The sequence below is a fragment of the Danio aesculapii genome, chromosome 23, assembly GCF_903798145.1.
Source record: "Danio aesculapii chromosome 23, fDanAes4.1, whole genome shotgun sequence".
In the NCBI taxonomy this organism is placed as follows: Eukaryota; Metazoa; Chordata; class Actinopteri; order Cypriniformes; family Danionidae; genus Danio; species Danio aesculapii.
This window is the reverse complement of record NC_079457.1, coordinates 15,615,267-15,628,049: the sequence shown is the minus strand read 5'-3', so window position 1 is coordinate 15,628,049 and position 12,783 is coordinate 15,615,267. Positions and strand designations below refer to the sequence as shown.

At 36.9% G+C, this 12,783-nt stretch overlaps 1 protein-coding gene across 1 annotated transcript in view; it reads right to left on the bottom strand.

Moving 5' to 3' along the window:
- The window catches only part of plxna2 (plexin A2), a 380,453-nt gene that overhangs the window by 46,138 nt on the left and 321,532 nt on the right, over positions 1 to 12,783 (bottom strand). Inside the window, exons 21-22 of the mRNA XM_056448621.1 lie at positions 12,142 to 12,284; positions 11,449 to 11,717 (exon numbers count right to left, since the gene is read on the bottom strand). Of these exons, the coding sequence (XP_056304596.1) occupies positions 11,449 to 11,717; positions 12,142 to 12,284 (412 nt within the window). The remainder of the gene's footprint in view (positions 1 to 11,448; positions 11,718 to 12,141; positions 12,285 to 12,783) is intronic.

The following is a 12,783-nucleotide window of genomic DNA, read 5'->3' as shown; positions in this document are numbered from 1 at the left end:
AGTCTCTGCTAATGAGCTGAAGATCTGAATCAGGTGTGTCTGGTTAAGGAGACAAGGTAAATGTGCAAAGTTGGTAGTCCTCAAGGAACATGGTTGAGAAACACTAATTTAGGCTATAATGTATGAATTTTAAAGTAGACCAATACCAATCATTGACTAATAAGCGAATTGGGTAAACAAAATTGGCCATAGAGTATGAGTGTTTGTGTGTGAATGCGAGAGTGTATGGTGTTTCCAGTAGAGTTAGAGCTGGAAGGACATCCGCTGCGTCAAACATATGCTGGAATAGTTGGCGGTTCATTCTGCTGTGGTGACCCCTGATAAATAAGGGACTAAGCCGTAGGAAAATGAATGAATGAAGGAATGAACTTGAACCCACAATCTCTAAACTACCTAAGAAAAGAAATAACATTCCCAGCCAATCACTCCAGTTTTTTTCTTCTTCATCTGACCACCTCCTGTCTCTTTCATTCTTTGTCTGCTTTGAGGCAGGAGACAGAACACAAGAGCCTCAGACCCACAAACGACAACCACAAGATCTCTAGAGTTGTGGGCCACAATTTAGGAAGAGCCCAAAAGGAAGAGCCGAGGGTTTTAGTTGAACACAGAGCAGGTGGAAAAAAGCGAAGGGAGAAGGCAGACAGAGGAAGAGAGAACAAACAGCACCCTGACGGGAGTGGTTAACGAGCATGAAAAATACATGAAAGGGTTATTCCCTCGTTCTGACGGCTGAGCACGCCTGTGGAATACCAATACCTCTCTTTCCATGCAAAACACTCCCGCTTTCACCCTGGAAAGACTTTTTTTTTCTTCCCCCCGCTTGTCTTCCTGTCTCTATCTGGTTCTTTGTGGCAGCGAGTATTATGTTCACTTATGGACATTACAAACACGAATAAGCATCAGCGGACGATGTAATATCAGCTGCGTAATTGTCCCGGCGATGTCACACTTTCACATGCTCGGGCCGGTGAGGTAGCACACCGGCAATTTACTCAACAGCAGCAAGAGAAAATGACTCTCTTAATGCATGTGGAAATAACTATGATTACACCGCTGAGACAGCTCGCAAACACACAGTGTGGGAGAGAGTGTATGCACGTGTGTATATTCTGTTGGAGAGGGTCATACTGCAGGGTCACACGTGATAGCGAGTGCTGATCGGTGAGATGAGATGAGGTGTGTTTATAGAGGTCAGGTCCCGCCGGTGATAAACTGGAAGTGCTGCTGCATATCCATGTGACCAATGCTAGATGTGTGTAGACAGAGAGACTCTTAAGATCAATAAATCTATTTTTTATGTAATGAAATTTTAAATTGTGTATTTCTATTTTAATATGCTCAATAAAGAGTTTTTATCATTATCAGTGTTGAAAACAATTGTGCTACATGGACTTTCTATGATTTTTTTCATGTACAATGTAATCTTATTGATATAACAGTTGAAGTCAGAATTATTAGCCCTCCTTGTTCTTTTTAAAATATTTCCTAAATTATGTTTATCAGAGCAATGAATTTTCACAGTATTCCCTAGAATATTTTTTCTTCCGGATAAAGTCATAATTGTTTTATTTTTGCTAGAATATAGCAGTTTTAAATTTTATAAGAACCATTTTAAGGTCAATATTATTAACCCCATTAAGCAATTTTTTTTTTCGATTGTCGACAGCACAAGCTATCATTGTTGTCCTAATCACCAGCGATCTAGTCCATACAGATTGCTGGAGAACTACAAATCTGCCACCAAAAGAACTACAAATCCCGTTATACACCACACACTCACACCTGTTCCTGTTTTACCTTAATTACACACACATACACAGTCGGAGGATCATTATGAACTGATTACTTGGACTTTAAAGGTCCAAGTAAAAGTCACTAATCGGTGAGATGAGATGAGGTGTGTTTATAGAGGTCAGGTCCTGCCGGTGATAAAGTGGAAGTGCTGCTGCATATCCATGTGACCAATGCTAGATGAGTGTAGACAGAGAGACTCTTATGATCAATAAATCTTTTTTTTAAATGCAATGTAATTTAAATGGTGTAATTTTATTTTACTATGCTCAAGAAAAAGTTTTAGCATCATCAGTGTTGGAAACAATAGCACTGCATGGAATTTCCATAATTGTTTTCATATAAAATGTATTCTTACTGATGCAACAGTTGAGGTCAGAATTATTAGCCCTCCATGTTCTTTTTTTAAATATTTTCCAAATTATGTTTATCAGACATCAGACATCAGACTGAATTATCAGACAAATTCAGACAGAATTTTTCACAGTATTCCCTAGAATATATTTTCTTCCGGATAAAGTCATATTTGTTTTATTTCTGCTAGAATAAAAGCAGTTTTAAATTTTATAAGAACCCTTTTAAGGTCAATATTATTAGCCCACTTAAGTAATTTTTTTCGATTGTCTACAGCTCAAGCCAACATTGTTGTCACAATCACCAGCGATCTAGTTCATACAGATTGCAGGAGAACTACAAATCTGCCACCAAAAGAATTACAAATCCCATTATGCACTGCACACTCACACCTGTTCCTGTTTTAGCTTGATTACACACACATACACAGCCGGAGGATTGTTATGATTATTTGGACTTTAAAAGCAGCACAGACACTGTTTTGTTAGCATTACGACACGTTTTCCTTTGCCTTTCCCTGCTGTGTTTGAATGTTGCTTGCTGCCAGGACTAATCATTCGCCTGTTTTTGACTACGCCTTTTGGATGATCTGCAATTACCTGTTTGCCCCTGTGTTGACTGTTGCCTGCCTGACTAATCTCGAATAAACTGCTAGCCACTGGGACTGACCATCCTCCTGCTTATGACTACACCTTTTGAATGATCTGCATTTACCCATTTGCCCCTGTGTTGACTGTTGCCTGCCTGACTAATCTTGAATAAACTGCACTTGGATCCGCAAGTCTGTTCTCAGCGTCTGCTTCATTACAGATGTATAATGATTTGCCTAATTGCCCTAACTTGCCTAATTAACCTAGTTATGCCTTTAAATTGCACATTAAGCTGAATATTTGTACAGTATCTAGTAAAATACTAATATTATATGTTAAAACAATGTAGCATATTTTACTCTAAAATTTACAAGAGAATTAGCTGGGCACTGCTAATATTAAGCATTAGTTGGACGTTGCTCAAATGCTGCTCATATCAGAAGATCCTAAAGCGATTGTTTACATATTTAGGTCTGAACTTTGTCTAAAGTTTGTCCTACAATCTCTTAATCTTAAATTTATTATAACAGATGAGAGTCATAAGGATCCATATAAATTGGTCTTAAGGCTGAGACTGCTATTTTGGTAGTTATTTGGTGTGATCCACATACTGGGCTCATGTCAGAGTGAATTTGCCAGATTCAGCATGTAGAATCATATGAGTAAAACAGAGCTCTCTAATTGGCTGTTTAGTTACAAATCAGAGCATGAAAACAGTAACTGAAATGACTAAGCAAAGCAAATGCTGCAAGTCAAGAGGGAACACACAGAATCTGTCATTTCTTTGCATTTCCTAAATTTTTCCAAAATATTTGGATGATCATATTTGCACGAACAAATCCATGGTGAGCGAGAAGTACTGTAAAAATTTTACATAAACGCTGCTTTGTTTATAGTTCGTATGTGTGCAGCACTAGTTCCAGATTCCCTTTGTGGATTGACAATACAGATACTGCCACCTGCAGGAGTGAAAAGATACATCCTCTCATGTAGGCACAGAATGTACAGTGTGTTGTCATTTCAGTTGGCTGTCATCCGTTTGGTGTGTTCATTTGCAGCTTTTTTAATCCAGAGAGTTCAAGAAGCAACCGATGCTAGGCAACAATGCTGCTATTTCTTTGACATCGATTTCCATAACTTTAGAGGAATCCTATTATAAATGTTTGAGATGAAATTGACATATTTACATTTGAACTATTAGCCCTACTAAATTTCCCAAGTTTCTGTTTAACTGAAAGAAGATTTTTTTTCAACATATTCCTAAATACAATAGTTTCAACTCATTTGTAATAACTGCTTTCTTTTATCTTTGCCATGATGACAGAAAATAATATTTTACTAGATATTTTTCAAGATACTAGTATTCTTAGCTTAAACTGCAATTTAAAGCCTTAACTTGGTTAATTAGGCATGTTAGGGTAATTAGGTAAATCATTGCATAACAATCGAAAAACAATATTGCTTACAAGGGCTAATAATTTTGACCTTAAAACGAATCTTAAAAAATGAAACACTGCTTTTATTCTAGCTGAAACAAAACAAATAAGACTTTCTCCAGAAGAAAAAAATATTATAGGAAATACTGTGAAAAATTTCTTGCCCTTAATCATCATTTGGGAAATATTTGGAAACATTTTTTTATAGAAGCGCTAATAATTTTGACCTCCTACTGTATATACATAAACTAAACAACAGTTTAAAAGGAATCTGCCTCTTATTGGTGGGTTTCTGATCTTGTATAATTACAAAATCTGTTTTATATTAGCTAACTGGCAGATTAGGAGATTTATTCAAGCAGACAGAAAGCGTACTAGAAAACCACAATAATGGCCATAGAGTGCATGGACTTCACTAAAAAGAAGTTATTATTGCAATGCAGAGTTTGGAGTTTGTATATTCAGGTGTTAAGAGTCCATTACCATAAAGACTTGCATTATGGTGCATTTGTTTATTGAGATGCTCGCTCATCTAGGTTAATGCATTAGCTGATGAAAAAATGCTAATTTTACTAAAAGAACAAACATGGATGTTGAATAACGAGGCCGTCCAACTATGATTATTTAATAATGGTCCATTTCAGTGAATAAATCAAATGGCGCTCACACAGAGATTAAATGAGAGGTGGGAAAACAGGACGAGTGATGCAAGATGGAGCGAGCTGAAGGAAAGCCGTCATGTTTGAGATGAGAGTTGTCTGATTTGTCTAAAGGACAGTGTGTATTTGTGTGTTTGTTCGGCAGCGTGTGTGGTGGGGTCTATGCGAAATTTCATCATGTTTATATATTCTCTTTTAAGCCTGTCAACTTTGCGTTGTACCTGTTTTCTTCTGGGCTTGTGAGCCGAGGGACTTTGGATGCAGGAGTGAGAAGGAACCTATGTGTGTTTGTGCACTGATGCGCGCACTCATATGTGACACTCATTCAGGGATCGTGTGAGTTATGAGCACTGACACACATATACTACAATGACAGTTCGTTTGATGCTGGTTGCATCAGGTCTTGCAAGGCTGTTTCCTGTCTCTTTCCTGTCTCAGTCAATCTGCGATCAATGATGGACTGTGATGGAGGGAAAAAAACCAACAACCTACAAATATGGGCTAAATTACAAACTAAATTTAGAAAATGCAGTATCCTTATGCAACTGGTTTATTAGAAGCATCCGGTTCAGTGCCTCTCATAAACTACTTCCACAAACGGATGGAAATTGAGTTCTTACAAATAAAATGAAGGGAAATTTGCCCGGCATTTTCAAATGCACGTGGGAATTGGGCTCTCCTGGCGCACGGGCATATTTCATTTCACAGGGGCTCAGAGTCAATATCTGACTTCGAAATATATTTCAAAACCAGAGAAGTCAATCTTCAAAATCTCTTCAATGAAGATTTGATGCTTTATATGTATAAAAAAAATTGCTCTAGTTTCTTTGACTAGGAAGTCTAAACACACTGCCTACTCATCTCCTAGTGAGAAAATGAATAAACAGTTAATAATAGCAATTTGTGCGCCTAAATGAGTTTTTTTTGCAGCCTCTACAACTTCATTATAGAATGTTTTTGTGTAATTCCGCCTTTGTCTGCTTGTGCTTGCTTTCTTCTGCATTTTTTTGATGTCTTCTGCTTCATTAATGAACATTAGTTATTAGTGTGTTATGTATGTATGTGTGTTTCTTGACAGGGGTAAAGGAATGCTTCATTGAAGGGGCGACACACAACACAATGTGTCTCGCTAATAGTTCGTTCTGAGCAGCTCTGGGTGCCTGCAAATCTCATTAGGTGAAAACATGTACACACACACACAAAACAGCAGCAAGAGAGAGCCTGAGGCGAAGGAGCCGTTCCATTTTTAGCCACAGTCCTCCACAGATATTAACATGCGGGAGAGAAAGACAAAAAAAAATCTCACTAAAAAAGTTTAGCCAAGAAGCAATATGCTATTGGAGTCTTGTTATTAGCATGACACATTGAGCCATAATGCCCATGTGTTAAAAATATATATTACAATAAATACCATAAAAATACCCTGACTATTACAATGCAATTAATATATTACCTACCACAAAAAAGGAAAAGAAATCAGGAAAGATACATTAAACACTCCAGGCAAAGAGAGAAAAAACAAAGGTTTGGATTAGACACGTTCACGTGCCAAGATACAACATAAAAAACAATAATAAAATAATAAGATGGTGAGAATGGTGAGACAAAACAAAGCATAAAACTAAATACAATAGAATAAAACATGAGAAAAACCAACATCATGCTGAGCTGCGGTGAGACAAAAAAAATAAAAAATCTGAAAATGAGAATAAAAAAATTTGACAAAAGAACACTGAGGAGAAAAAAACACAACAAAACAAGACAAAACAACACTGAGCTGGAGAAAAGACAACAAAACAAGACAAAACAACACTGAGCCAGAGAAAAGACAACAAAACAAGACAAAACAACACTGAGCTGGAGAAAAGACAACAAAACAAGACAAAACAACACTGAGCCGGAGAAAAGACAACAAAACAAGACAAAACAACACTGAGCAGGACAAAAGACAACAAAACAAGACAAAACAACACTGAGCAGGACAAAAGACAACAAAACAAGACAAAACAACACTGAGCCGGACAAAAGACAACAAAACAACACTGAGCTGGAGAAAAGATAACAAAACAAGACAAAACAACACTGAGCCGGATAAAAGACAACAAAACAAGGCAAAACAACACAACACAGAGCAGGACAAAAGACAACAAAACAAGACAAAACAACACTGAGCCGGACAAAAGACAACAAAACAAGGCAAAACAACAGAGCACAGCAGGACAAAACACAACAAAACAAGTCTAAATAACTCTGAGTGGAACAAAACAAAACAACACTGAGCAAAGCAAAACTGAGCGGGACAAAAGACAACAAAACAAGTCTAAACAACACTGAGCAAAACAACACTGAAAAAAACAACACTGAGCGGGACAAAAGACAACAAAACAAGGCAAAACACAGTAACAAAAAACATACACTAGACATGTTGAGTTGTAGAATGATAAAACAAACAAAAATGTTGCATGAGCTTCATGAACGAATTCATTCACAATTTCCATCTCTCAAAATTCACATCTCTTATTCTCACCTGGGTTACACTTTACAATAAGGTTATATTAGTTAATGTTAATGTATTTAACACAATCAAAGAATGAACAATACCTGCAGAGCACTTAGTAAACATAGTTCTACAGTTTACAAACGCACTAATAAAATCCAAATGTGAAAAACTGTATCTTCACAAACTAACATTAATGAATGAACAGTATGAATAAATACTGTGATGTATAGTTCCTAAGTAAACACATTAACTAACGGAACCACATTGTAAAGTGTTACTTCCTTAATGTAATTATCAGTATATCTAAATGTCTCTGTCATTAAAGACTAGCAAAAAGCCACAGAAAATCATGCATTGAGTGACTGAAATTTGATTTATTGCGGCTTTCCTACTGGAGCGATGATTCAGTCTGCACTGAAAACAATCACATTCCCTGCTGATCCACATGGAAACAGAAGCCCTGAAACAAGCCTGAGTCTTATAAGTGACTCCATATCTCCCATAATCAAATAAAGATTAAAAAATAATAGACAAGCAAATATTAACGCCAGCTCCGCTTTAGGCTATTAGAAATGAATCATCCAGTCATTCCGATGACCGCCGAGACCAGACAGGCCCTTGTTATTTTTCACAGTCGGTTATCATTAAATGCAAGTGGGTCACTTTATGAAAATAAATTAGTCTCTCTGTTGATATTGTCTGATTCTTAAAAGATGTCTCATTTGCAAGCAACTGCCCTACAGGCATCTTTGACATTCATTATTTTCCTTAACACACACGAATGTCCTTTGTTCCTACATCAAGACATTCTACAAGGATCACCATCAAAGCAGCTCACTCACTTACGACTGCTAGCATATACTGTTATGTTCATTTTAAGTACAACAACTTATAGATCTTTGCTGTTTAATAAAACTGCAAAAACAAGCTGGAACTGTGACCTAATGCTTTGTTCTGTACCGTAAGATTGGGTCTTGGTGGTCATGTAGATTTCTAAAAGCTCCCTGCAATATTGTGAGTGGGCTTGACATACCACCTGAAACACCATCTTACAAGAACTCAATAAGGAAAACAATGTTTACTAAAAGCTCTACCACAATCATGTTGCACGGATTGCTTCAATCTTTAATAACTCTTTTGCACAATATTAAACCTTACATTCCTCTTTTGCACAATATCCTGCACAACACTGTTCAGTCTCATGTAAAAGTACTTGTATCGCCTGTCTTATGTATAGTTAAGTATTTTATATATGTTAGTTATGCATAGGTTTTTATGCATTCAGGTCTTACTGTATGTCCAGTGTTGTGTCTGTGTTTATGATTAAATTATACAGCACCATTGTCCTGCGAGACACGACATTACGTACTTCTGTATGTCCACAGATGTAGCGGATTGACAATAAAGCTCGACTAGACTTGATATGGGGATAAAATTGCAGGTCCAAGAAAAAAAGACATCCTATTTTAGTAGTCCAAAAATTCATGAATCTTAAAAGGTCTAACATGTTTTAACATATTGTTGACATGCTTCTAGAATTAATTAACATGCTGTTTCCATGTTTACAACATGCTAGCTTAGCTGCTATTGTAAGTTTAACATTGCTAATACATGAATTTGCATGTTGCTAACATGATTTAGCATGTTCATGCAAACTTAAACACTCCTAGCTTGTTCAACATGATTGACATTGCTAGAATATTTAGTACATAGCTAGAATTAGTTACCATGATAACATGGAGCATTGCCACCCTGCTGAAAAAAGAGCTTAAACCAGCTTAGGCTGGTTGGCTGGTTTTAGCTGGTTTTAGAAGAGTTTTGGCCATTCCAGGCTGATTTCCTGCCATTTCCAGCCTGGTCTTAGCTGGTCAGGCCGGGAGACGACCAGCTAAAACCAGTTTGACCAACCCATCAAGGCTGGTCAAGCTAGTTTTAGCTGGTTTAGGCTGGTTATTTTCCAGCCTGACCAGCTAAGACCAGACTGGAAATGGCTGGAAACCAGCCTGGAATGGCCAAAACTCCTTTAAAACCAGGCTGGACAACCAGCCAACCAGCTGGTTTAAGCTGTTTTTTCAGCAGGGCAGGTAGCATTACAACATGCTAAGCACATTGTTTGCATGTTTTCAGAAATATGCAAGCATTAAATAGCATGCTTATTGCTAACATTTTCCATACACTTTTTTCAAGCATAATGATTTTAACGTTAAGTAGTGTTTCAATGAATAAACAAGTTGTTTCTAAAATGAATTAGCATTGCTAGCACATTTTAACACAGTTATCTTGACAGCTTGTTTAAGACATTTGTAAATTGAATAAGCATATTGCTTGGTAGCTTAAAAACTGTTTTATAAGCCTTAGAAATATTAGATGCACTTTAGAAAATGATATGGCAAAAAGTCATGACAACAAATGTTTTTGTTACTTTTATAAATTAATTAGGTTTAAACTTTTTTTGTTTAACAGAATTTAACCTAATATTTTTAGTTAATTAATTATTTTTTTGTTATCTAATACTTTTAAGTGAATGAATTAAGTTTTAGTTAATTTAACAAAGTTTTTGTGTACAATGTGGGAGTATTGGTTCAGAAAATGTTTTACAGACTTTTACTGTACAAAAACATTATTTATATTATTTTTATTTAAGATAATTGCATTTATCCATGTAGTATTAATGTTTTCATGGACTAAAATACATGTCATGCAGAATTATAGGTAAGAGTCAAAGGTAAACAATTATGGTTATTTGGATGTACCATCACACCCCTAATGTCTAAAATATATACATTTTTTTAAATAATTATTGACCAAATTTATCTGTACGACAAGAAGATCTGCTTGATACAGAAATGCCAACACCTACATCGCTTACATAGAGGGACAATCTCCAGATGTATTACATTAATGGAGAAATGTTCAAATGAGAAGCAGACACGCACACACAAAAAGGTCACAAGAAGGACAGGGTTTGTCCACTCGGATCAATTGAAATCAAAATGCTTGTGAGCGAGAGAGGCAGAGTAATGCCTTTTATTAAAGGAACAGGGAAGAAAATTAGTGCGATGGAGCCCAATCGATGCGGAGGGAGTGAAGACTAGCAGCCGTCGTGGAAACGTTGGTGTTCGTTTAACCGTAACACCAGCAGGAAACCAAATGGCTGAAAGCGATAGTGAAAAGAAGGAAACGATAAATAAACAAAAACACGTTTGTAGGGCTTCTAACAGCCTTGTTTTCCAGATGCTTCCTGGAAAAAGTGAAGACATGGAGATGCGAATGAGACTAAAAGGAGCATGTCGAATCGATAATCTTCTAAATTCCCATAGAAAAAAAAGGAAAAAGTGTCATCTAAAACCTCAGGCCCCTGATCCCCACGGCCCGGCTTGCCAGAACGGGAGGATTAGTGTTTTGTGTTCCTAATGACAGCAGATAATGACAGAGACGTGGCATCTGTCACGTTAAATAACGCCCTAATCCACATTTCCCTGCATCTATTTACTGTGACTATTAATGAGCTGAGTCACATAACAAACAACATGTCGAAAATCATTCAATAAGACCGAGAGAGAGAGAGAGCGAACAAACTGCTGCAGTGTTTGTTTGGTCTGTCCACTCTGAATATTCAAAGTGTGATGTATAGCTGATATAACGCCGCAGTCAAGAGGAACAAATCACCTCCAGCTAAAGCTAAACTACACACGGCTAAACTCCATCAAGCGGGGTCTTAATGAAAGCGGCTGCGGACCGCGCTGCATGCTAGCCCTCAGGCAACTCTTTGTTTAATCATTATTAGTCTAAATCTTCTAGTTGACACACTGCTTTGGAAAGACTTTAAAAAACCTATACAAATTTAGAGGAAAGGGATAGAGGATAGCCGAGAGCAAGAGAGAGAGAGAGGAAAAAACAAGTGGATTTGAGCTGCTCATGAATGTTTTATGAGTACCTAGCGCACAAATGATAAGTGACACTGACAATGGGGCCGTACTGAGAGACTGGAGGGATGCTCTTATGGATTGTGAATCAATATAGCTATTATGCTAAGATAACAGAGTGAAACTTTGTTGCATATTCATTTGACACTATAAAGTGGATGAAAAACTGGAAGCACGAAGTAAAGCACGCACCTCCTGAGCAGTAGTTTGGGATGGTTTTTACTCTCCAGGTTCTTGTCGATGAGGTCGGACAGCAGGTGTTTGAGCACATCCGTGGCGTATTCCAGTCGACCCTGTAGAGCCGTCATGATGAGCGATGCCACGTTACCGCGATCACGCATGGAGAACGAACGCTGCATTTCCAGCGTACGGATGAACGTCAGCAAAAACACCTTGTTGTTTATCAGCTGGGCGAACAGCTTCAGAGCTTTTTCCACACACAGCTGCCCGTTACCAGAGACCTGGAACACACAACAACTTCACAGTTAAGATCACCATGTTTAGCCAATGTCTATCTCATCAAAATGCTGCTTTTTTGTGGACAGGCTAATTTTACAACTTGTCTGGTTGAGTTTTACCATTTTTGAATACATTCAGCAGGGTTCATACACATTTTTACAACAAAAATTCATGACTTTTCCAGGACTTTCAAGTCAATTTTCATGATCTAATGTTTCATATAATGTCTACATGTATGTGGTAAATCATAAGAAACATTTAAATTTATTAGAGCATATTCTAAAACACGCAATAGTTTCAATTAATTTTTATATCTACGTAAAATAGATGATATTTACACAGCACTAATAATATGAATGACTAAGCCGAAAGAAAATGAATGAATGGAGGGAAATATATAATCCAATGAAGTCAATTATAGCCCACCTCCAGCTCTCTGAGCACAGGATGGTCCTCGATGCCGGGGAATAATACTCTCATGGCATATGTGCGGTAATCCAGATAGGGAATACCAGCTCGGTCAAGATCACTTGTCAACTCGTTGATATCTGTCTGCAGTTCTGCAAAAGCTGATAAAAAGAAGGGAGGAGAGAAAAATCAATTGTTAATCAATTGAAAAATCAATATATAGAACAAAATTAAATCTTTTGTTGAAGATTAAGCTTAATTTACTTCCTTCTCATAAAGGATTTTTTAAAATTGTAATATAAGAAATGTAAATTTAAAAATGAAAGAAGAAGGTAAACATTGCATTAATATTATGAATACTAAAATATTAAACATACACAGAAACATTGATAATGATAACAGTAGATAATATTGAGGTTGATAATATATGAGTATTTCTTTTTCTTTTTTAGTTTGTGGCCACCTAAAAGCTCACAACCGGAACTGCAGTTCTAATCAGCATCTCGAGAGACTTGGTTTTGGTCCAGTTTGAGGTTTTTCTGAAGCTCCTGAAGGAAGTTGCAGGCAGACGAATAGAGCTAAAACTAAAAGAAGCTCTCAGCTTGTCTCTATTTATGTTTTTCTCACTCACACAAACACACACAGAGAGTAAATTGCAGT